At 44.9% G+C, this 23,008-nt stretch overlaps 8 protein-coding genes across 9 annotated transcripts; 4 read left to right on the top strand and 4 right to left on the bottom strand.

The window, feature by feature from the left end:
* Positions 1-409: 409 nt before the first annotated feature.
* Positions 410-3,426, bottom strand: LOC132264193 (eukaryotic translation initiation factor eIF1). Its single transcript, XM_059764302.1, has 3 exons — positions 3,212-3,426; positions 1,856-2,013; positions 410-1,781 (listed from the first exon to the last, which is right to left on the bottom strand). The coding sequence occupies exons 1-3, from the start codon at positions 3,237-3,239 to the stop codon at positions 1,635-1,637; spliced, it is 333 nt and encodes a 110-aa protein (XP_059620285.1). The 5' UTR covers positions 3,240-3,426; the 3' UTR covers positions 410-1,634.
* A 94-nt stretch (positions 3,427-3,520) lies between these two features.
* LOC132264178 (ubiquitin carboxyl-terminal hydrolase calypso) lies at positions 3,521-5,007 on the bottom strand. The gene has a single exon (XM_059764285.1). It carries the CDS (start codon positions 4,891-4,893, stop codon positions 3,589-3,591), a length of 1,305 nt encoding a protein of 434 aa, XP_059620268.1. The 5' UTR covers positions 4,894-5,007; the 3' UTR covers positions 3,521-3,588.
* A 96-nt stretch (positions 5,008-5,103) lies between these two features.
* LOC132264170 (RNA polymerase II subunit A C-terminal domain phosphatase) lies at positions 5,104-7,521 on the top strand. The gene is made up of 4 exons (XM_059764276.1): positions 5,104-5,351; positions 5,420-6,132; positions 6,191-7,297; positions 7,358-7,521. The coding sequence occupies exons 1-4, from the start codon at positions 5,260-5,262 to the stop codon at positions 7,492-7,494; spliced, it is 2,049 nt and encodes a 682-aa protein (XP_059620259.1). The 5' UTR covers positions 5,104-5,259; the 3' UTR covers positions 7,495-7,521.
* Positions 7,522-7,549: 28 nt separating this feature from the next.
* Positions 7,550-8,382, bottom strand: LOC132264189 (small ribosomal subunit protein uS17m). Its single transcript, XM_059764298.1, has 2 exons — positions 7,994-8,382; positions 7,550-7,935 (listed from the first exon to the last, which is right to left on the bottom strand). The coding sequence occupies exons 1-2, from the start codon at positions 8,099-8,101 to the stop codon at positions 7,579-7,581; spliced, it is 465 nt and encodes a 154-aa protein (XP_059620281.1). The 5' UTR covers positions 8,102-8,382; the 3' UTR covers positions 7,550-7,578.
* An 85-nt stretch (positions 8,383-8,467) lies between these two features.
* On the top strand, positions 8,468-14,095 carry LOC132264185 (polyadenylate-binding protein 2). The gene is made up of 5 exons (XM_059764294.1): positions 8,468-8,593; positions 8,777-8,857; positions 8,932-9,470; positions 9,541-9,611; positions 13,678-14,095. The coding sequence occupies exons 2-4, from the start codon at positions 8,780-8,782 to the stop codon at positions 9,581-9,583; spliced, it is 660 nt and encodes a 219-aa protein (XP_059620277.1). The 5' UTR covers positions 8,468-8,593; positions 8,777-8,779; the 3' UTR covers positions 9,584-9,611; positions 13,678-14,095.
* A 119-nt stretch (positions 14,096-14,214) lies between these two features.
* Positions 14,215-15,275, top strand: LOC132264184 (SAGA-associated factor 29). Its single transcript, XM_059764292.1, has 2 exons — positions 14,215-14,356; positions 14,411-15,275. The coding sequence occupies exons 1-2, from the start codon at positions 14,318-14,320 to the stop codon at positions 15,245-15,247; spliced, it is 876 nt and encodes a 291-aa protein (XP_059620275.1). The 5' UTR covers positions 14,215-14,317; the 3' UTR covers positions 15,248-15,275.
* Positions 15,276-15,297: 22 nt separating this feature from the next.
* On the top strand, positions 15,298-17,187 carry LOC132264175 (threonylcarbamoyladenosine tRNA methylthiotransferase). Its single transcript, XM_059764282.1, has 2 exons — positions 15,298-16,789; positions 16,844-17,187. Exons 1-2 carry the CDS (start codon positions 15,428-15,430, stop codon positions 17,165-17,167), a joined length of 1,686 nt encoding a protein of 561 aa, XP_059620265.1. The 5' UTR covers positions 15,298-15,427; the 3' UTR covers positions 17,168-17,187.
* On the bottom strand, positions 17,180-22,386 carry LOC132264173 (uridine-cytidine kinase-like 1). Of its 2 annotated transcripts, none has more exons than XM_059764278.1 (6): positions 22,271-22,386; positions 18,874-19,329; positions 18,574-18,703; positions 18,177-18,500; positions 17,706-18,104; positions 17,180-17,646 (listed from the first exon to the last, which is right to left on the bottom strand). In XM_059764278.1, exons 1-6 carry the CDS (start codon positions 22,336-22,338, stop codon positions 17,338-17,340), a joined length of 1,686 nt encoding a protein of 561 aa, XP_059620261.1. In that variant the 5' UTR covers positions 22,339-22,386; the 3' UTR covers positions 17,180-17,337. The 2 variants fall into 2 exon arrangements, with proteins under 2 accessions (XP_059620261.1, XP_059620262.1); XM_059764279.1 differs by lacking the exon at positions 22,271-22,386 and adding an exon at positions 22,022-22,262.
* Positions 22,387-23,008: the final 622 nt, after the last annotated feature.

Raw genomic sequence — 23,008 nt, 5'->3', positions numbered from 1 at the left:
TCACAAAAAGCGAAATAGAAAAGAAACTCCAATGAAACATTTATTCAAACTAATTGTGTTGCCTACGTTGCCCATTGCATAAGAATTTAAGCTTGGTGGTCTCGATTAAAGACATTTAAGCAAGTATAATTACTTCCTATAATTCATTTTATGTAATTAACAATTAATTAAACGTAAAAGAATCTTAAATCTTCCGAGGAATTTCACTCAGACTTTATGCTTCTTTTGCTTGGTCAAAAGCAAGAATTAAATTAATTCACAAATAATGATTTCCTGTCTATTTAGGAAAGCCACATTATTGGAGGAGAGAATGGAATGAGGTTCAATTCGAGTGATTCAATCTTACCTGACTTGAAGCCAAATCTTTAATGTTGAAGAAAAATCCAGCAATTAGTGATTAAAAGACAAGTTTTTACTCAATTTATCTTTATTTCTTCACGTTTTCTATCGAGATTGGGGAGGAAAAGAAGTGGATCGGGATCATTAACTTTCAGAACTATTTATCAAATTCATTTATCAGAAACCAAAACATTTCACTTGGCAGTGCAAAACAGCCAGAAGAATATTACTCAAATAACAAGTTTACGCTTTAATCCATCAATTTATTCAGCCTGATTTCTTACTATATTCCAGAGAAGTGTTTAGATGTGTTTAACAAAAATTGGTTGAATCTCAATTTAAAAAAAGGGAAAAGAATGTGAAGAGGAAGAAAATTGTCCTACAAACTTGTTGATGCAACTAAAAGAAACAAAGATTCACACTCTCTGAAGACGTCAATCGCTCCAAGATACATTTCTTAATGCAAATAATTGACTTTGCATTGAGATAAATCCATTTACATTTACTTTCTATCGTGATTTTGCAAATTATTAGCGTTTTCCACTTAAATTTTCCATTTAAAATATCGGGCTCTATCTTTCTCTCTTCACTCTTTATCGTCTGCTCTCATTTAACTACATTCTCGCTATCTGTTTTGGATTTCCATTATCTCTGTGTCTTATGTGAAAGAGAAAAAAAAACAGTATTAATCTCGTTACAAAGTCATAAAGAAATATTCTCTTCTTTCGTTCGAAACACTCTCTCGAGGAGGGGAAAATTGTCTACTAAATCTATTTCTTCAGTGCTCCTTTTTCTTTACATTCAGTATGACAGGAAAAGTTTAAAGAATATCATCGGTTTCAATATTAACTTTATGTTGTGCAATTAAACATTTAAATTTATATAGAGAATCATTGAGTGTTGGATTTTTTTTTATAGTTGCAAAATTTTACTTTTCATATATGCTCAACGACGAAGGATAATTACATTAGAACAAGTTTGTGGTCTTCAAAAGGAGTTGAATTTTGCCTATATCAGTTTCATTTAAAAAGAAAGTCGCCTTCGCTTCTCATCTGAACTCAATCACGGAAAATTTCCTCGTCGTCGCCCTTTCTTTTCTCTCCTCTTTTAGCCGGCATTCATTTGATTGATCAATGTTGACGCCACTTCTCGTTTGCTATCCGCAAATGACAACAAAATTCTCTCTATCTGAGATGAAGACTGAGATTTTCACGTCGCGCTCGCTTTTCGAAATGTGTGTTTGTGTTATGTGTGGTTAATTTTCTCTCCTCCGAAGCCGCCTTCGCTGCCGGACTTTAGAATCCGTGCACTTTGAGCTGCTCCGCCTTGGCGAGCCCGGATTTTGTAAGCCAGCGGCAAATATTTTCACGCTGGTCACCTTGCAATTGCAACACTTCACCGTACTCTGGATGCTCAATTACAGTGCCATTGCATGCAAATTCCTGCCAAAGTAAGAGGAACCAAGTCAAATCTCGCCGCTCCACAAGTCAATTGCCACACCAAAAAAACCACTCACCTTCTTACATGTCCGGACAATCTTCTTCAGGTCATAGTCCGAGGACAGGCCCTGAACAGTAGTTAGTGTCTTGCGACCATTCCTCTGTTGAATTCTTATATGCACAAGACCGTCTTGCACATTTTCATCAGCACCCTTGATTGCATCTGCAAAGGGGTCTGCAAAGAGAGAAAGCACGAGTGTCAATTTTTGGGAAATCGAAAGTAGGTCAGAAAGTGCACGAAATATCAAAATGCTTCAATTGAGAAACCCCGCTGCAAATCGCTCTTATCTTTATCACCCTCAAGTGAGTGCACTTGGAGGACAAACACAATATTATCTCTCCACTCAATACAAGTCACACACAAGGAGATAATAATGCAAAATTGCAATGGCCTTTTGTTCCTTCGCACGGCGAAATTTGTCTTTTCAGCCAAGGTCTCGTGAAGATTCCGTTTGTATCTCAAAAGAGTATCGATTCTTACTCTAATCAGCTAACCGAATACAGGGATTATTTAACCAAATTAAATGCTGGAAATGTGTATGCGTTTTTCTGTCAAAATTAAGAATTGAAATTCAGTAGAAAATCACAAAATGTCTTAAGCTAGCTTCTCAAGCTCAATTTTGACAATAAAATGACTCTCTTTATTGCTAAATCTTGCTTCCTGCTTTATTTTGCCATAAAATCTACTAAACCACCACAAAAAAACTCATTGCGATAAACCTACTTTAGCAAATCAAATAAAATAAAAATCCATCTGCGTCAGCATTTCTCATCCGGATCTGTACCAGATCTGATTTTTGCGTCCAATGTACATAAACAAAATGCCAAAGTCCAATTGATTGGTTTTCTTTCTCTGGATTCTCAGAAAATTCACATTTCCTGCCCGTTTTCATTCTCGCCAGCGCACAAAGACGAGACGTTCTTGGGAAAGGCCAAAAGTGACGCAGTAATAATTCATGTGGCCATTTAACTGTAAAATTACTGCCCTCTTTCTTTTCGTCACTCAGCGCACTTCTTGACGAGAGGATTTGCCCATGGAAACGCCACTTGGCCTCTCCTTTTCCACGAGGCGTGAGATAAACTTCCAGACGATTCGTAGAAATCGCAATGACGAAATTTCGTCCATGAGTCACACTATGTGTCTGTTTGCCAAACGAAGGGAACCTTGACGACGGAATTGCCTTCCGGAGCGCCCAAGGAGGACTTCTCTGGTATTTCCCCTTGGAATTCTCCCTGAAAACCACATTTTCACGCTGCCAAATCGCGGTGGAAGCCGCATTTGGCCCCCTTCAGCAAACAATGACACCAGAAAATATCCAACGCGCCATCTTGAATGGAGATTTGTGAATATTTGCCAAGGCATCCCAACTTACCGAATGTATTTAGATTCTGGATGGACATACGATAAACAAATGATACACGACCAAGAAAACAAACTGCAAATTGCAGACTATGCTAGCTGTGATTCAGTGGGTCTCAATTGATTTTCAACAATGAGGTTTTCACGTTTATTTTCACGGACTTCGCGTGCAACTCTGTATGCTCTCTCGAACGCACTCTGTCTCACTTTGCACTGCACCGCTCTCGGACAACTGATGACAGCGTGGCAGGCACGACGGTGGCGTCGCGCGGCGGCTGGAATTGTTCGAAAGAGCATCGAAAAAAAGACAGCATTTTCCCGCATGAGAAAATATGAGGATTTTTCTTTATTTACAATCGATTTACAATGGAAAATTCGATGCTGTGCGTCCTACTTCCGGCGGCGGCACTTGTTCTTCCCACGGCGGCGCTTCCCGCCCGCGCCCTTGCCGGCGTTGTTGGGCGAGCGCTTGGCCGCCGTGGTGGGAATCTTGCGCGGGAGCAGAAGGTGCTGCGACACGAGCTCCCCCAGGGCACCCTCGTGCGCCAGCATACTGAGGAACGTGCAGATGAACTCATCGTAGTTATGCGTTCTCCGGCAATCGTCCACCTTAAACATGGCCCTCTTGTCATTCTCGTCGCTGAGGTGCTGCTCCGTCGTCGTGATCTCACTGTCTAGATTCTTGAGCAGCGCCAGCAGATCCTTGGGCGAGAAGGCTTGAGGCTCCAGGAATGGTTGTGGCGAGGCAGGCGCGTGATCTTTGTGGTTTGTGTGATTCTCCTCCGAGTTCACGTGATTCCCAATGTCATTGGGCTCAGACTTGACAGCATCCGGAGGATCCAGAGCTCTTCTGTCTGAGATGGAATTGGTGTCTGGCTTGGAGTTTGTAACTTTCAGGAGTTTTTCTAGGGCGGCAGTAACTATTGCTTGATTTGTCTTCAGCATCTTTAGTTTGTGAGTGATGGCGATGCGTCTATCAGGTACAACGGCCATTAAATTAAAGCGGATGTCCTGCTCTCCGGTTGAAATGCCCAGGCGATCGGCCATGATTCGCCTGAACTTGTCCGTCCAATCTTCGCGCTCCTCCCAGGGCCCGTGATCCATTGGGAAGGGCTTCAGGCCGTCCAACTCGAACAAGTGGCCATTGATGGGAACAAAACTGACAAAGTGGAACGCTTCACCGGTGAAGCGCCCCGTGGAAACGCCACTGCTCTTGTCAAGGCGTCTCTTGGCCTGCGGCATAGCGTGGGAATTGTGCGCGCAAGCGAGTTCCGGCGTGTTCCCAATCGCCCAGCCCTTGTTCTCCGGACACATGGCCTTTGTGTGCACTTTTAAGCGACCCAGAGTGTCGCCCAAGTGCAATCCGGAACAATTAAGCAGCACCGACAGCAGGGCATGCGTTGCACAGCTGTTCGGCACCATTTGTTGGGCGAAGAAGATCGAGTTCACTGCTTCTTCGTCCTTCACGAAGATGTCTATCGTCTCCACGATCTTCCGGCGCGCCCGGCGCTCCTCAATCCAGCGAAAGAGGAAGATAAACCCGTACACCGGTCCCTCAAGCGGCTTTTGCAGATCGTAGATCTCTTCCACTTGCACACCCTCCACACCAAAGTCCTCCAGCAGGAGCGTGAAGAGCCCCGGGTCACTCTCCAGCTCCAGCCATCCCTCCGTCAGGCGATTAATGTCTACAGGCATGCTTTGTACAGGATTTCGTCCGGGATACACACACAAAATGCAAAAATAATCACAACTTTGTTGACACAATCGCGCCGCATAAACAATAATAACACAACTAGCGCCGCCAAACACTGTCACGGATGAAATGCGTTCGAAAATCCCACAGCATCGAAAGTCCCCGCCCGACAGTGAAAAAGAGGCTGTCAGTGGTGTTGTCAAAGCAGCAAAAGTTTGCAGAGTTTACAAAAATTCTCAGTGTTGAAAATGCAAATTCGCCACATTTGCCAATAGCAATGTGATGTTGTATGTGCAGTAGTGGATATTTGTTGATCATTGACACATGATTGAGTGGATGTTGTGAGATATTGGCGCAGATACGAGACAATGAAGTCCACCATTCTGTTCCGATCTGCTCATGGCGTCGTTCGGAAGAATTTGTTTAGGGAGGGCAGAGAGGGAGACACCGTCGGCAGAGGGTGAAAAAAAGCTCATGCCCAATTTTGGCGGGAAGGCAGTCTCATCTAATGATATGGGCTTCTTACAGGGACACCACGCCAGAAGTTCAGGAGTGCAGTCACACGACAGTGATTAAGGACATGTGCGCCAACTGTGGCGCCGATTTGCGGCAGAATGAGAATGGGAATCCCTCGGAAGCGTCAGTGCCGATGGTGCACTCGGTTCCGGAGCTGAAAGTCACGCAGCAACTCGCGGAGGAACTCGGCCAGGCTGACACTGAGCGCCTGCTAAAGGACAAGAAGCTGGTGCTTCTGGTGGACCTCGATCAGACGCTCATACACACGACGAATGACAATGTGCCCAACAACCTGAAGGATGTGTACCACTTCCAGCTGTACGGCCCCAATTCCCCGTGGTATCACACGCGACTGCGTCCGGGAACGCCTCACTTCCTCAATCGCATGTCGCCCTTCTTCGAGCTGCACATCTGCACATTCGGGGCGCGGAATTACGCACACATGATCGCGACGTTTCTGGACGAGAACGGGAAGTTCTTCTCGCATCGCATCCTGTCGCGCGATGAGTGCTTCAATGCGACCAGCAAAATGGACAATTTGAAGGCACTGTTTCCCTGTGGCGACTCGATGGTCTGCATCATAGACGATCGCGAGGATGTGTGGAATATGGCGGCCAATCTGATCCAGGTGAAGCCCTACCACTTCTTCCAGCACACCGGCGACATCAATGCTCCGCCAGGACTCGCCAAACACGAGCTGGATGGCAAAGGAATAGACTTCACCGGTGAGTTGGTCTTTGGGTCTTTGAGGAAGATATTCTAATACTCTTGCTTCCTTTCCAGAACTGCAGAGTCAGATACAGAAGAAGCAGGAAGAGAAGCTCTCGAGCGCGGCTGAAGGTGAAGCTGATGCTCCTGAGAAGAGCGATGAGGATAGCGGGGTCAAGGAGGAGGAGAAGGAGGCGACGAGTGCGCCAAAAGAGGAGGAAGAGAAGCCCAAGGAAGAGCCTAAGCAGGAGAGCGAAGAGGGAGAAAGTCCCGAGAGGAGCGAGGAGAAGACAGCAGAGACTGAGACGAAGGAGGAGCCCATCCGGAAGGTGTCCACATCGGAGACGGACGACAATCTGATCGAGATCGAGGATGCGGACGACTACTTGCTATACCTGGAGAACATTTTGTTGAAGATCCATTCGCGCTTCTACGAGACGTATGAGAAGACTGGAGAGATTCCCGACCTCAAGGTTCTGATCCCGCGGATTCGGGGAGAAGTGCTGGTGGGACAGAATATAGTGTTCTCCGGCTTGGTGCCGAATCGCATAAGGCTGGAACACAGCAAGGCATTCCAGATCGCGCGGAGTTTGGGCGCGAATGTGACACAGGATCTCGCCGAGGGCACGACGCATCTCGTGGCCGCCGCGTCTGGGACGCACAAGGTGAACACGGCGCGGAAGCGTGAGGGCTTGTATATCGTGTCGCCGGACTGGCTGTGGTCGTGCGCTGAGCGCTGGGAACACGTGGATGAGCGGGTGTTTCCACTGGATCCCAACAATCCGTCCAAGATGCGCCAGCCACCGCCACACTGCCACAGTCCGGAACACGTGGTGAGCTATGGCGAGCGTGCGGACACCGCGAGCGAGCCCAAGTTCATGGACACCATCAATCCCCTGCTGAGCTTCTCCAAGTCCGACTTGGCGGAAATGAACAAGGAGTTCGACCAGTTCTTTGACTCCGACGCGGACTCCTCGAGTAGCGACGAGTCTGTGGATATGGAGAACCCACCGGAGAAGAGGAGCGTGCGGAAGAGGAGGCGCCAGGAGGAGGCGGAGAGCAGGAGACACATCGAGGAAGAGAAGCTGAGAATTGCATTCGAGGCCAATGAAGAGAGTATCGACAAGACGGAGAACAGCTCTGAGGACGACGACGAAATGCCGAGCACCAAATTCCGGAGAGGTTTGTTCTCACGCGAGTCGCGATGGCGTGTTCTTGGGCTGATCTGTGATTGTCTTGCAGGTGGAGACTTGCCGTCCGATCTAGACATCGGCTCCAACGACGGGAGCGAAGGCAGCGAGAATCCCCTGGACGATGATGACGGCGACTGGAACATGATGGGAGCAGCTCTGGAGCGAGAATTCTTGGGCTTAGACTGAATAAAGATGAGTGATTTGAGTTCAAAAGCACGCACTGGGTGTGAAATAATCTATTCTGCGACATTAAGAGACATTACAAGATTGCTAAACTGCAAAAGGCTGATCTGTTCCATCTTCGTGGTACTTCTGGTACGTCTCTTGGTGACTAAAGTCCCGCTTGCCCTCCTGGTAGCCGCGCGGGGGTGCTTTCTCGTAGTCGAATGCCTTGCTGGACTTACCGTACAGCTGAGTGGTCTTCTCAACTTCATCTCTGTATTGGCTCACGACCACCTTCCGGCCGGTGACTGGACACGTGACGTCGCCGTACGGATAGACGACCTCCACGGAGTGTGTGATTAGGGTGGTCAGCTTCTGTGGCAACTCCTTTACCAGAACAATGTCCCCCACTTTGCACTTCTTTTCCGGATCGTGGGCGAACAGGAAGTTTTCCTTCTTGAAGTACTGCAAAGAAAACAGAGGAATAATCTCTGTTTCCCGACCGGGAAAAGCACAGACAAACCATTAAGAGATTCTGATCCAGTTCCAGCCGCCGAATTCTTACTTTGCACGCATTTCGCTTTATATTTGGAACCACCTGGCCCAGAAGGATCAGAGATCTGCTTGCCATCCCTGTGGTGGTGTGAAAAATTATCAAAACACTTCCGCGGATTCTGGGGTTATATTTCTTGTGTAGAATGTCTAAAGAAATTACATGGACTTGTCTTGTGGTACTTTTTCACGAATTTTAGCCAAATTTTATAATAGAGTATTAGAGACTGCCCAAATTTTAATGAAGTAAAGAATTCAGTAAATTGTTTTTATTATCTATTTCATAGTTATATAGACGACAAGAAAGCAATTTTCTATTGCGATTCTCGTGAAAATACCACAGATTTTTCCGCTAAGATTCTGTGGTGTATGCGATTGGGTTTTCGTGTGGCGTTCGACTTCACTCGGACTAACAGCATTTTCGGAAATCTTCCGAAAAAGTGGTTCGAGGTAAAAATTTCAGCACATTCGCTGAGGCTCTGCCATTTTGATTTGCGCTCTGCAACACTTCGGCAGACATTAAAGAGTGCTCACAGAATTTCACAAATTGTACACAAAATACACCGTTCACGTAAGTTCTTTTATCATAAATCTATTATTTGGGGGACAACGCATGAATTGTGCGTGGAATTTTCGGGGTGGGCGAAGAAATAGGCGAAATATTTGAGGGTGAAATGTGCCACCCAAGCGGTTGGAAAGGAGGGCTTCACTTTAGTAAAATGGTTGCGTTTTTTTCCCCAATTTTTTACTTCAGATAATGGCTGATGAGGATTTGTCGTTGAATGAGGATCCGCTGCTGGACACCCTCGATGACGGGAACGACGTGAGTTTATCGGTGGGTATAGATTTCCAGGAATCCGGCAAAGTGACGCCGCTCGGACATAACCTCACTCGCGTGCGCCCTTTCAGGAGGACGGCAATATGCAAATCGATCCGGAGCTGGAGGCGATAAAGGCGCGTGTGAAGGAGATGGAGGAGGAGGCGGAGAAGCTGAAGCAACTCCAGTCTGAGGTGAACAAGCAAATGACGATGGGCTCGCCGACGGGACTCACGCCGATTCCGCTCTCACTGGACGAGAAGATGGAGATCGACAATAGGTCGGTGTACGTGGGGAATGTGGACTACGGCGCGACGGCTGAGGAGCTGGAGGCGCACTTCCATGGCTGTGGCACCATAAATCGCGTCACGATTCTCTGCAATCGTGCCGATGGGCATCCCAAGGGATTCGCCTACATTGAGTTCGGCTCCAAGGAGTACGTTGAGACGGCGCTGGCCATGAATGAGACGCTCTTCCGCGGCCGACAGATCAAAGTGATGTCCAAGAGGACCAACAGGCCCGGCCTGAGCACCACCAATCGCTTCCCGCGCGGCACTTTCCGGGGCCGGGGAGCCTCGCGAGCCGGCCGCTCTTGCTGTCACACGAGCTTCCGTGGAACGCGGCGTCCTATGTGAGTGCCAGCGCGACATCTTCTCTCTCCCACATCGCTAAGGCTGTCTCTCTCTCTCTCTCTCTTCCAGCCGAGGATATCGAGGACGGGCCAACTACTATGCGCCATATTGACGGAGGGCAGCCTTGTTCAGCTATTACGGTATGTTTTACGTTATCAGATAGTTCTGTGCTATTTATTATTTCCTTCTCCGACTGACCAACACGTGTGATAGAGCTAAGAGGATATTTCGCGGTAATTCAGACTTATTTCAACTTGAGATTAGACACTTTTGTGTATTTGAGTTCCTTCTGAGAGAGAGATTTTGAGTAGACTTGACTGCAAAAAGAGAACATCACACAGTATTGAATATAGGGTTTCATAGGAATGTATTTTTTACACTTGAAGACGTATTGTACATAAAAGATAGTAATTTATTCATAAAAAAAATTTGGAATGTCATGAATGGGGAAAGTTTTTCTTTTACCATAACACAGTATTTTTAAGGCATCTCAGCTAATCTTGTTTCTGCCATGAGATGCGTCTTCAGACTCTATAATCTCACTATTAATGGCTACTTAATTATTAAATACAATGAAATACTCGTCGCCAGTATGATCTCTTCAATCAGATTGAAGTAATTGCATCTTCAGCCAAAAAAGCGATCTCCTTATTCTGAATAACTTGAAATCCATTTGAAATGATATTTGACAATATAAGAAGAAATTACTAAATAACTATGGGCTTGATAGTGACTATATAAATTAGTAGTTACTAAGTTGCTGAATGAAATCAAGTTCAAAAGTTCATCAATGTTGACAATGGAGCTAATTTTAAAATCTTCTCTTTTTTAATGCAACATTGTTGATTTGATGAGTGATAAGTGAAAAGGGAAAATAATGTAGTGCAACAAAATATTTACATAATTCTTTTTGTTGCTGCACTTAATTAATAACTGATAACATGCAGTTTATGCATTTAGATTTCATGATGAAACCGCGTAATTTGAGATCCAATTAAAATATTACCTGAATGTAGAATGAATGTACTAAAGAAGTAAATTTCCTACACATTTATACTAAGTGAATATTTTATTTGAATTCACTCTATATCCGGCAAGTTAACTGCAGTTTCTGCAAAGTCTTCTATAAACTGAGACTTGATATCGAAATCATAGTCTGAGATCCAATTAAAATTTTACCTGTAAAATAGAAATGGAGTACTTAAAAAATAGTGAATATTTCAATAAATTCACTATAGCATCCGGCAAATTTACTGCAGTTTCTGCAAAGTCTATAAAGATTAAAATATCTGACGATATTATAACTTGAGGTCCAATTAAAATATTACCTGAAAAGATATGAAATATACTAAAGAAAATCCTAATTTGAGTAGAAAGTGGGAAAAGGATTGAGAACATTGAGTGGAACATTTAATCTCAATTTAACTTTCATTGGCGCGATGAATATCGATTTGCAAGTCTCACTAGAAATGCTTGCGCAGCGTTCTGTTTGGTTATACATAGAATTTTACTTTATAAACATCTCTGTTCATTGTTGTTGTGTTTGTTACCAATATAAATGACTTTAATGCATACTTTGGGCTGAGTACTTACACGGAAATACAGAGAAAAGAATTATGGTGACTCAGTGACTTATCGTCATTGAATAGTTCGTTCTGATAAATGTGAAGTTTTAGAAAATTAGAGATCCAATGAAAATCAAACGTGAAACTGTGAATAACAGGATTTATGGGGGTGGGGAAGATTTTTATGTTTATCCGGCAAAAAATAACTGCAGTTTCTGCAACTTCTGCGATGAATTCGCAAATGTATTGAGATCCAATTAAAATATTACCTGTACGAGTAAAGGAACTACTCAAGAAGTATTTTAGAGTCAAAATGTTTAGTTTTTATATCCGGCAAAGTAACTGCAGTTTCTGCAAAGTAGATCCAATTAAAATCTCACCTTGATAATGATACAAACAATACTAATAAAGTTGTACTGACTCTGAGGTCAATTTTAATTGCAGTTTCTGCAAATTAATCATCTTTCGTGATGATATTTCGGTTATTGACATTCGATTATTAGAAATCTAATTAACATTATACCTGTAATGAGAAAGAAAAATGCTTAATTTTTATAGACTTCGGCATTTTTTTTATTAATATTTTCTGTCTAATTTTTGAGAAAGTCATAAAATTTGATGATAATTTTTCTTAACTAGAGATCCAATGAAAATCAAACGTGAAACTGTGAATAACAGGATTTATGGGGGTGGGAAAGATTTTTATTTTTATCCGGCAAAATAACTGCAGTTTCTGCAAATAATCATGAAATAATAACTTGAGATCCAATTAAAATCAAACCTGATTAAATAGAAATATTTGTTGGCATTAATGACTTTGTAGTGTGTTTGGTGATCTCGTGTGATTCTCGGTTGATTTGAGAGTTCAGGCAAGGCCTTTCTGAGTCTCTCATGGGTGTTTTTAATGGATGTTTCATCCTTTTTCAGCGACTGAAGTGTCGCAATTTGAGGTCCAATTAAAATCTCGTCTTCAATTAGAATTATAGATTTGGCGTAATTTTCTCGTGACTTTCATGAGATGGTAATTTGAGATTCTATTTTAACGTTTTGTTATCCTGCATTTGGTTTTTTCCACTATTTTCCATAAACATAGTCTAATATTTTCACTAATATGCCACGTGCAGATGGGTCAGATTAGTGTGTTTGCGATCCAATTAAAATCTCGTCTATACTTTGTAAATAAGTTTAATCCGGCAATATAATTGCAGTTTCTGCTAGAAGATCCAATGAAAATCTCACCTTTAAGAGAAAAAATCTATTGATTTTGTGGTCAGTTTTAGTCTCCGTAAAATTGAGATCCAATTAAAATGATACCTGGAGTATAAGAATATAATACTAAAGATATCTGTTTGAGTGATTCCGGCAATTTAATTGAAGATTCTGCAAATCTTCGTGTTCCATCGTAATTAATTAAATAATGAGATCCAATTAAAATCTCTCACCTAAAAAATAGAGAATATTCTAATGAAATTATTTGACTTTGAGAGTCAAGATATTAATATTATGAAATCATATATTCTATATCCGGAAAAATAAGCGCAGATTCTGCGAATTCTAATATTTTCGGAATGAAATCATAATTTGAGATCCAATTAAAATCTCACCTTGAGAATAGAGAAATCATTTTGAAGAAATTCACTAACCTTCTTGGTTAGATTTTTAACTACAGTTTCTGTAAAGAGATCCAATAAACTTGGTATAGTGTGTTACCTGAAGGGTGTAAATGAAGATGTTAGAGATTGTTGCGTGCGTGATAGCGTGAATGGTTGACTGTGTCTTTACCTGGAAAGAGAGTGAGGTTAGGTCTGGCTTAAATGACCAAATTCCTCCTCTCTGTTGTGTGGATGATTCGAGGGATAAATTCACTTGATTGATCTTTCACGTTATTTATTTAACTAATAAAGAATAATAAAAAGACTTCAACTGAGCGTCCAAACCGGAAGAGAGTGAACATAGGCGCATTATGTTGTCGGCTTGCGCGCGATAACAAAACTAATTCATTAATAGTATTGTTTCTTCTTTCGTGAGGTTTGTTTTACATAGAGATCTAATTAAAATCGTACCTGAATATGAAATACGTGAATGTCGACGAGGTTACATTGATGTATTGATTTACATAATATCCGGCTCGAATCAATGCCGAAACGAAGAGATTCTGAAGACGCAATCTTGGACATTAAATGGAAATTAATTACATATAAGTTATGGTACAATTTTCCCTGTGACGAAATTCCAAATATTGTTGCATCAAAATGATGTTCTCTTTTATATTGTGACAAATATAGAGATTTGTATAAATCATAGTTTGGTCTTATTTTTGGGACTGGTTTAAATTCATAGAAATAAAGACGAACTTTTTTTTTATTGTTTTTAAACGTAACTTTAAGGGAAATTCCGAAAGGAAAAATCATGGATTTGTTTTATATGAAGAGATTAGGCAAAATTTCTTATAATCGCTGTTGAATTTTGTATGTTGCAAATATATATACATTCATATTTTTTAATTTACGTGTTTTCTTTGCATATGAAGAAAAAAAAATATTATGAAGCCCCCTTTTTATCATAAATAAACCAAAACCCTTTCCTCATCGAATTGATTGAGTTTTTCTATTACCTTCTTTTTCCATTAATATATTTTCAGATTATATTTTACTGTAAAAAAAAGAAAGCATTTTCAAAAAACATTATTACCTTCCTTGAAAAAAAAAATGAGAGAAGCACACACAAAAAAGCAACAAAAAAGAGCACACGTGGTAAAAAGAGCGCATTTGCCAAAATGATAAAGAGTTACACAGAAGAGATTCTATAATGTTTTTTGAACACAGAAAAAAGAGAGAAAGAGTGGAAAGAGGAGGAGAAAAGAGCCAAAGGCCAGATGAAAATAAGAGGAAAAAATAGAAAAGATGCCAGAAAAAGGAAAAAAGAGATGAAAAAATGCTGGACAAAGAAGAAAAAGCTGAAAAAATACATGCAAAAGAAGGAAATCATAAATCACATTGGAGTAAAACGGATAAAAAGGAATAATGAAAAATGGAATAAAAATATGCTTGCAAGAAAAACTGTGGTCTTTTCATTTGTTTGTCCTTTCTGTGGTCGTCTTTGGTCATCGTGAGTTTGGTGCTGTTTTTCTTGTTCTGTGTCGAGTCGCGGACTCGTGAATTTCAAAATGCTGTCGGTGCTGTCAGTCTAAAATTATTTTGGCGCCGCTTCGGCTCAGACATCAATCTGTCAAATATTTGTTTACAAAACAAGGAATCTTTGTTTTTCTAAATTCTCTAATTATGCCCCTCACTGCGGAAACAGCCACACTACAGGTGCAGGTAAGGAATCCCCTGTCCTTCCCAAAAGGAAATGGCTGATTGTTGTGTTTTCAGGAGCGTCTCAAGTCCATCCAGTCGATAATTCACGAGCTCGATAATGAGCGAAAGCGCAACGAGGTGAACATCAACAACATCCTGAAAGCGCAGGGAAAACTCTCGTCAGAGGACAAGTCAATGGTGTATCAGCACAAGGTGAAGACGCTCTACAAGGTGGGCATAGCGGATTGCGTACAGGAGGAGAACCTCATCCGGCAAGCGTTGGCTAAGATTCACGAGATTCGGGCCATTCGCAATGAGCGGCGCATCGAGGCGCGCAATGCTGGCAACAAAGAGACCATCCGCCGTGGAGCGCTCATGGTTATGCTGGAGATCTCGGCGCAGACTCTGCCCCTGTTCGTGGGCAAGCCCGGCGAGAAGGCGCCTCCGCTGTGTGGCGCCGTGCCCGCCGAGAGCACCTACATCGCCAAGCCAGGAGACATGGTGGCGGCGCAGGTGAAGGTGACCGACCAGGAGAACTGGATCATCGCCGAGGTGGTGCAGTTCCTCAGCAGCCAGAAGTACGAAGTGGACGACATCGACGAGGAGCAAAAGGACAGACATGTGCTGAGCAAGCGGCGCATCGTGCCGCTGCCCGTAATGAGGGCCAATCCCGAGACAGACTCCCATGCTCTCTTCCCAAAAGGCACCACCGTGATGGCCCTGTATCCGCAGACCACATGCTTCTACAAAGCCATCGTCAACAGCCTGCCGCAAACGGCCACGGAAGGATACGAGCTGCTCTTCGAGGATCCCAGCTACCCGGAGGGATACTCTCCGCCGCTCCAGGTGGCCCAGCGATACGTGTTCTCCATCAAGCAAAACAAGAAATTCAGCTCAACAGCCACGCTATGAAGAGTTGGTAAATAAATTGTAGAAATTTGTTTCAGTGTTTTCAGTTCATTTTCGTATTCTACACACTGACAACATGAGGCGCTGCAGTCGCGCACGTGCATTTGACGTTTCAGTGTTTACTTTTCTCCGGGAAATTCTGATCCCTCTGTGATTTCTGACCAGGATCTAGGGAATTGCGCCATGTCAGCTTGCAGTGAGATAATAGACGATATCGAGGACTTGATCTCCTCGCAGGATATCACGCCGAAGGAGCGCTACGCCAATAGGAAGGATGTGACGGTGCGCATGAAGAAGGCCGACAAGGCACCCAAGGAGAAGCCCATTTTTCAGAGCATCGTGCCCGGAACACAGCGCATCTACGTGAAGACGTGGGGCTGCGCTCACAACAACTCCGATTCTGAGTACATGGCAGGACAACTCTCGGCGTTCGGGTACAATTTGGTGGATGACAAATCCGCGGCGGATCTGTGGCTCCTCAACAGCTGCACAGTGAAGAATCCCTCGGAAGACACGTTCAGGAATGAGATCGAGGCGGGCGTGGCGGAGGGAAAGCACGTGGTAGTGGCTGGCTGCGTGCCCCAGGGCGCTCCCAAATCGGAGTACTTGCGTGGCTTGAGCGTGATTGGCGTGCAGCAGATCGATCGTGTGGTGGAAGTTGTGGAGGAGACGCTCAAGGGGCACAGTGTGAGACTGCTGCAGCCCAAAAAGGAGGCCGGGAGGCGACTGGCGGGGCCTCGATTGGCGCTGCCGAAAGTGCGCAAGAATCCCCTGATTGAGATCATTCCCATCAACTCGGGCTGCCTGAATCAGTGCACTTACTGCAAAACGAAGCACGCCAGAGGCGATCTGGCCAGTTACGATCCCGAGGAGATTGTGGACAGGGCGCGCCAAGCCTTTCGCGAGGGCGTGTGCGAGCTGTGGCTGACATCCGAGGACACTGGAACTTACGGCAGGGACATTGGCACATCTCTTCCGGCTCTGCTGTGGCGCCTCGTTGAGGTCATCCCAGAAGGATGCATGATGCGCGTCGGCATGACGAATCCACCCTACATTCTGGAGCACCTCGAGGAAATGGCCAAGATTCTCGCCCATCCGCGCGTCTATGCGTTCCTCCACGTGCCCGTCCAGAGCGGCAGTGACTCGATTCTGGCCGCGATGAAGCGCGAATACTGCCGTGAGGACTTCGAGCGCGTCGTGGACTTCCTCAGGGAGCGCGTTCCTGGCCTCACAATCGCCACGGATATCATTTGTGGCTTTCCCGGTGAGACGGAAGCGGATTTTGCCGAGACAGTGGATCTCTGTGGCAAATACGAGTTCCCATCGCTCTTCATCAACCAGTTCTTCCCGAGACCCGGCACTCCGGCCGCCAGGATGCCCCGAATCCCAGCCAATCTCGTGAAGACTCGCACGAAGCGCCTAACTGAGCTGTTCAACAGTTACGAGCCGTACAGAAATCGCGTGGGAGTCGAACAAACCGTTCTCGTGACCGAGATTTCGCACGACAAGCGCTTCTACGTGGCGCACAACAAATTCTACGAACAGGTGAGATCTGAAACCATTCTGGTGTCCTGAGTATACTGAAATGAATCCTTGCAGGTTCTTGTGCCGATGCGAGAGAATCTCCTCGGGAAGTCGGTGACTGTGCGCATCGTTTCGGCTACAAAATTCAGCATGCAAGCCGAAATCCTGGACTCTGAAGCTTCCTGGAAGGCATGTAGCGTCATTTCGGAGGAGAACAAGCTGCAGAATGGCTACATCAACTGTCCAGACTTTGAGGACACCAGCGGCCAAGAGCCTCCTGGTCAGGCAATCGCTCCTGTGCCGCTCAATCAATCTCCGCTGCTCGCCTACGCCATAATCGCCCTCCTCCTGGCAATCGTGTATCGCTTCGCGTGGAAAATCGTCACGGAGGCGCAATAAAAGCTGCACAAGTTCAATCTTTCACTTTTATTCCTTCGATTAATTACAATTTCCTCGAAGATATATTGATAAAAAAAAAGAATTGCTTTGTGTGTGTGCTACAAATCTGTGATTGATGGTAAAAATGAACGAAATGACACAGTAAGTAAATCTAAGGGGCGCTCGCGCGGCTACAGCGACGGCTCTGTGCCGAAGTACCTGTCGCCAAAGTTGCCGATGCCCGGAATCACGTAGAACTTTTCATTGATCTCTGGATCGATGGCCGACGTGACGATGCGCACCTTTGGGAAGGCGTACGCAATGGAGTGCACGCCGATGCCAGCCATAAGCAGCGACACCAGCAGGATGTTCTCCTCCGGCACGTCGTGGTCCAGCAGCACCCGGATGGCCATCATGGCAGCGGCTCCGGTCGCCACGGTGGCGTCCATCAGGATCACATGGTAGTCTTTGATGTCCTTTGGCAATCGTAAGTAGTACAGCTGCAAGGATGCAAGACATTAGTGCACTGTTGGTGCGATTCATTCGATTGAGGACTTACTTCCGGCTCCCCGGTGGTCTGATTTGTCTGAATGAGAATCTTCCCTATGCGGATGTCCTTGCAGACATCGCACACCGCCTGCTCCATCGTCTCGCCCGCCCTGAGAATCGACACGCCGCACAACTTTTCGCTGCCCAGCCGCTTGCCGCTGTACGAGACGCCCTGCGGCGTCTCCACACTCACGTCCTTGAACGGCAGGAAGCCCAGCGCGTACTCGATCACCAGCCTGATGAGGCGCTTCGAGTAGAATATGAACTCATCACGGGGCGTCGCGTGGTTGCGGATGAACGTGTGCAGACCCTTCACTTGCGGCGTCGACGGCAGTAAATGCAGGGAGTCCGGCATGGGCTGTCCCATGGCTCCGGACTGGGCCAGCGTCTCCCTCAGCTTGAAGCCGCGCTGCAAAGGCAAATCGCGTGTTAACAAAACGCGGACATTCGCGTGACTCCGTCAGAGGACAATCATGCTCACCAGCTGCAGTTGCGTGTGCACGTGCTGCACAATAAGTTGTATGGCCACTTTGTTCTCGCCGCCGCGCGGCACGATGATGTCCGCGTGCGCCATGCTCGGCGCGATGTAGTTGACATACGACGGCTGCACCATCGTCGAGTACTGCTTAAGGACGCCCTCCAGGTCGCGGCCGCGCTGGCTGATGTCCCTCTTGAGGCGCCGCGCCAGCCTCACGTCGGCGTCCGTGTCCACGAACACCTTCATGTCCAGCATCTTGAGGATCTCCGGACTGTGAAACACGAGAATGCCCTCAAATATGATCACGTTAGCGCCATACATTGTTTTCTGAGGGGTGCAAAGGAGAAAGAAAAAATGTGATTCTTTCTCTAAACCATCCTCAGTGTGTTCAACTGCTCACGGTTGTCAATTCACGCGAATGGGTGACAAAGTTATACACAGGAACTTCCACTTTGCGGCCCTCCTTCAGCTTCTTCAACATTTCCACCATCAGCTCCAAGTCGAAGGCGTCGGGATGGTCGAAGTTGTATCTGAAAGCGAGAAGATCAATCAAATGCACGAAGCAAACTAAAATCAAATTAAGTTTTTGCATGTCTCGCAGATACGATATCGGCCGATGCAGCCAACGACTTCGCAGAGTGGGAAGAAAACTCGCTCCCACGCACAATCGTAACTCGTAAATCAATAAAGCCGCACTCACTCGTTATCGCCGGCCTGCTGGTGCTGCTTCTCGTTGAGGATCTTGTAGAAGCAGTCCATGGAGAGCAGCGTGACCCAGGGCACGTCCAGACTCTCGATGATCTTCTGCGCCACCGTCGTCTTGCCGGACGCCGAGCCGCCGCAGATGCCGATGACGAAGGGCTCCACTTGCTGGCCGGCGTAGTTGTACCACGGCGGCCGGCCGGCTGTGTAGATGGTGCGATTGTGGGCGCGGATGATCGACTCAGACGAGCTGATGGTCGTCGTCTGGTTCATGGATGTCGTGCGCTGGCGCCGGGGCCGCGGCGAGCGGGCCTGCGGGCCCTTCCAGGACTGATGGGGCACTGTTGTGGGCGACGCCGGACAGCCGAAGTCCATGCTCTCGCCAGTGCCATTGGCACTGCCCGGCGTGTCCGGGAACACCGAGTCTCCGTACTCATTTCTGTCTGCCACGTCACTGCAAGTCCAAGAGATTTAAAAATAAATCCCCGCAAAGAATTTGCATGGCGCAGAATGTCAATGAACGCCTCCGGAATGGAACACACAGACGGAATAGTGAGGAAAAAAAACAAGACGGAGAGCGACTCAGATTTGCCTTGCAAAGCCCATTCTGACACCACATATTCGCAATGCGTCCGTGAAACATGATAATCATACTCAATAAATGTGTCAGCGGCATAAGAAGAAATCATAACGCGATAAGAGTCAATGTGAAGTGCACATTTTGCATAATGTCTCAGATAGCCAATATAGTGTGTGTCGCGTCGCTAGATAAATGTTGAGATAGTTGAGAATATAAATAGCCAGGCAACTGATAAAGACACATTCGCGGTTGGCCAAAAAGTCAGAGAGCAGATTTTTGCGGAAACAGTCACAAAAAACGCACTTTAAAGCAATCAAATGATAGCAACGAATGGCGTCAATTTACTTTACACGTTTTCCAAATAACTCGTGATGACGATCACTTCTTATTTCCTACGTTAATTACACGTAATCATCTTCATTCTTGCAATAAAAGTGTATCAGAAATTTTCTCTGGAAATGATCTTTTGTCAAAGTGTCTTTAAGTTTGCGCTCCTAATCAACTATCAAGCAGTGTTCATGGAGAGCAAAATGCGCAATTCCGAGGCGCACAGTATCGAAAAATCGCACAAACGATGTCGGTCAGTTAAATAAATTGACACATTGACTGTGTTTTATGAGGAAATGTCGCATTTTTTGCCACTACAAAGCTGGTTTTCTTAAGAGTGTCTAGCAGCGACATTTTCTTTGGAAATGCGATAAGAAATTGTGCTGCACAAATGCTCATGACAATATTTGCAAGAACGTATCGCGAGCTTTAATTAACCCTCGGGCGATGGAGGAAGTTGCATGACTAATTGAATGGCGACTTCTGCGTTGGCAGAGTGATAAATTTGTGCTAAATTGGAGTGTAACACACCGCCAAACTTCATGGTTCCGTGAACTTGAGAGCCGTGCAGAAAACAAGAAATTCAACTTTGGGTGACTTATTGAGTCGATCGTGTCCAAAAGCTTCAAAAAGGTTTTTGACCTTCACATCTTACAAATTCAAGGCCTCCTCGCCAATGTGGAGAGTTTATCTAGATTATTGCAAAAAAAAATCACTCACACGTTTCATTATCTTAAGTGGCCCAATTTTGTACACAGAAAAGGCATTTGTGAGCACACACTCTTTTCCTCCATTCGCCTTAGATAAATTAATATCACGAGATACAGAATGACGCGAAGATTAAAGTAAATGTAAACACGATTCTTCTTTTCGCTTTGCATTGCAAAACGCAGACAATTTTTTTTTACGGTTTCTCTTCTCTTCTCTCCGAAGATGTTAGACGCCATTTCAATTACTTCATCGCAGGCTCTCTTGGCTGAGTTGACACGAGGATTGCTAAGCAAAATCTCATATTTTATGGCATTAGAAAGCGGCTCGATGGCTTTCGCGAAGCCAGCGTGCGAAGAGTTTAAGCGAAAATCACCCTCTCGAGATGCATCGTAAATCTTCTGCAGAGTCTCTGAGCATTCGTATCATTGCACGATATTAAACACTGAATCACGCATGGAAATCATGGTAAAATATGGTTTCATAAACTCAACAACTGAAGCAAAAGTCCTTTTAGACTTTATCTTAAACTACATAACAAGTTTAGAGAGTTTTGACAATATTTTAAACTCTGGTTTGTAAACGAATTTCTGTGAAAAACTATCAATTTCAACAATTTCAATTTAAAAAGTGTAATAAATTTAATTGTCATCTTTTAACAGGTCTCTTTAAAAAGAAATATGATTGTTTCTGTGTTTTTAATATTAGATTTTCGTATAGATTTTTATTGGACCTGTGAAAAAGTTTCTCTATTAAATTCAGAGATATTTTTTTTGGAATAAATACGATCCAATTCTCTTCAATTCTTTCAGGATATTATCATTTTTGGCTTCTTTTGAAACACTTTGGAATAATAGGAATATTTTTGCTCTTTCAAAGCAACCAATAATGATTTTATGAGGTAAATTAACCTTTCTTTCTTCATCCGCGGTCAATGAACTCTTTGTTTTGTCTCTGCATTATGCTAAAGTGTCCCTAATAAACTTTTAGGCAGTGTGAATTCACAGAATGCTTTTCTTCGCGTGAATTTTGATAAGATTTCTGACATTTTTGGCGCCTCTCTGGATATTTTGCTACGTGTTAATTTCATCCATTTGACCGCATTGTATTTGCCGGACAATTATCGCGCATTATTAACAAGTTCGCCCGCGTGTTTTTTGCCGTGAAATTTTCCACAAGCGGAAGCACATTTTTCCGCACAAAGAAGAGATTCTCTGAAATTTCGTCATGCCCATCGGGATTGTGCCAGGTCATTGGCGACGTGTTTAGCTAAATTTAGAGAGAATAGAGCAATCTCACACACCACGTTTTCCCCCAAAACGAGAGACGCGCTTCTCTGTCCGAGAGAAAAGCGTGGAATACTTTGAGGTTATCCTCATTTCCCAAGCGCTGGGCATTTTCTTATCTATGATCGCATGGGATTTGACGCGGTGTGCCACGAATGCGTCGTGGATTCTGAGAAATGTGGTGAAATTGCGCGTCACACCCGGAAAAGCCAATGGAGAGTGGATAGTTTTGGGGGAAAAATTACATGTAGAGAAGATCAGCAATATCATCTCCGCTTGACGGCATCCTCACTCACTGTGCACAGGAAAAATCAACACAATTTTCACGGGATTTTCCACACGGTCAATTCCGCCATGCGGGGGCGCGACACGGGATTCGCCTACAGCGCTCTAAACGTGACAAAGGCCCGCCCGGGAAAGTGATTCGGAGTGTGAACTGTCGCTGCCAGACTCCAGCGGCTAATGGCAAGCAAGGAAATCGCTCGTGCTTTTACCTGTCTGTGTCAGAACTGGCCGAACTGTGGAGAGGATCGAACAATTGCGGCTTCTCGTGTGCCGACATTTTTGTTGGACTGCGAGACTGTGTTGCGTTTACACTGTGTTCCACTTTTCGCATCCTGCATCCCGCTCGCACTGCCGTCCGACAGCGCGAGCGCAACGGAGACAGCCAGCTGTGCTCGAGTGATTATCGAAAAGTCTGAATGACACATTTTCAATTGAGAAAATCCCCCTTTCACGCAATTATTTATAGACATTCTACTATTTGCTGCCTTTTCATCGCCGATGCTCTCGCGAAAATTCACCAAGAGGGTGGAAAGTAGGTGAAAATGCCGCTCTCGCGAGGCACACGACAGATTGTAAACACTCTTTTTGGAGGGGATTCTCCGAATAGGCCTTCAAACAAAAAAACAGCAAAATGTAAACAAACCCGAAAATGTACATTTTCCCCCCTCGTGAACACTGCCCGATAAGACCATCGATGGTGATTCAGCGCTATCTTGACATAACTAGGAATTGATGGGCTGAAGCTCGAAAAGAACGAGCTTATCGTGCTTGATAAAGAGCGTTTTGGGCGCAGAAAGTCGTGAGATCGCTGGTGAAAATGTGGGAAATTACTGCGAAGAGAGTGATAAATCTGCTGATAATCCTCCTCTTTGTTATCCTGTGGCTGCTCCTCTTCTTCTCGCCACGCTCCGTGATTCCTCACATCTATGGAAGTGAGAAAGAGGCGT

This window comes from Phlebotomus argentipes, unplaced genomic scaffold (genome assembly GCF_947086385.1).
Source record: "Phlebotomus argentipes unplaced genomic scaffold, Phlebotomus argentipes genome assembly contig_32, whole genome shotgun sequence".
Classification (NCBI taxonomy): Eukaryota; Metazoa; Arthropoda; class Insecta; order Diptera; family Psychodidae; genus Phlebotomus; species Phlebotomus argentipes.
This window is presented reverse-complemented; position numbering and strand designations above follow the sequence as displayed.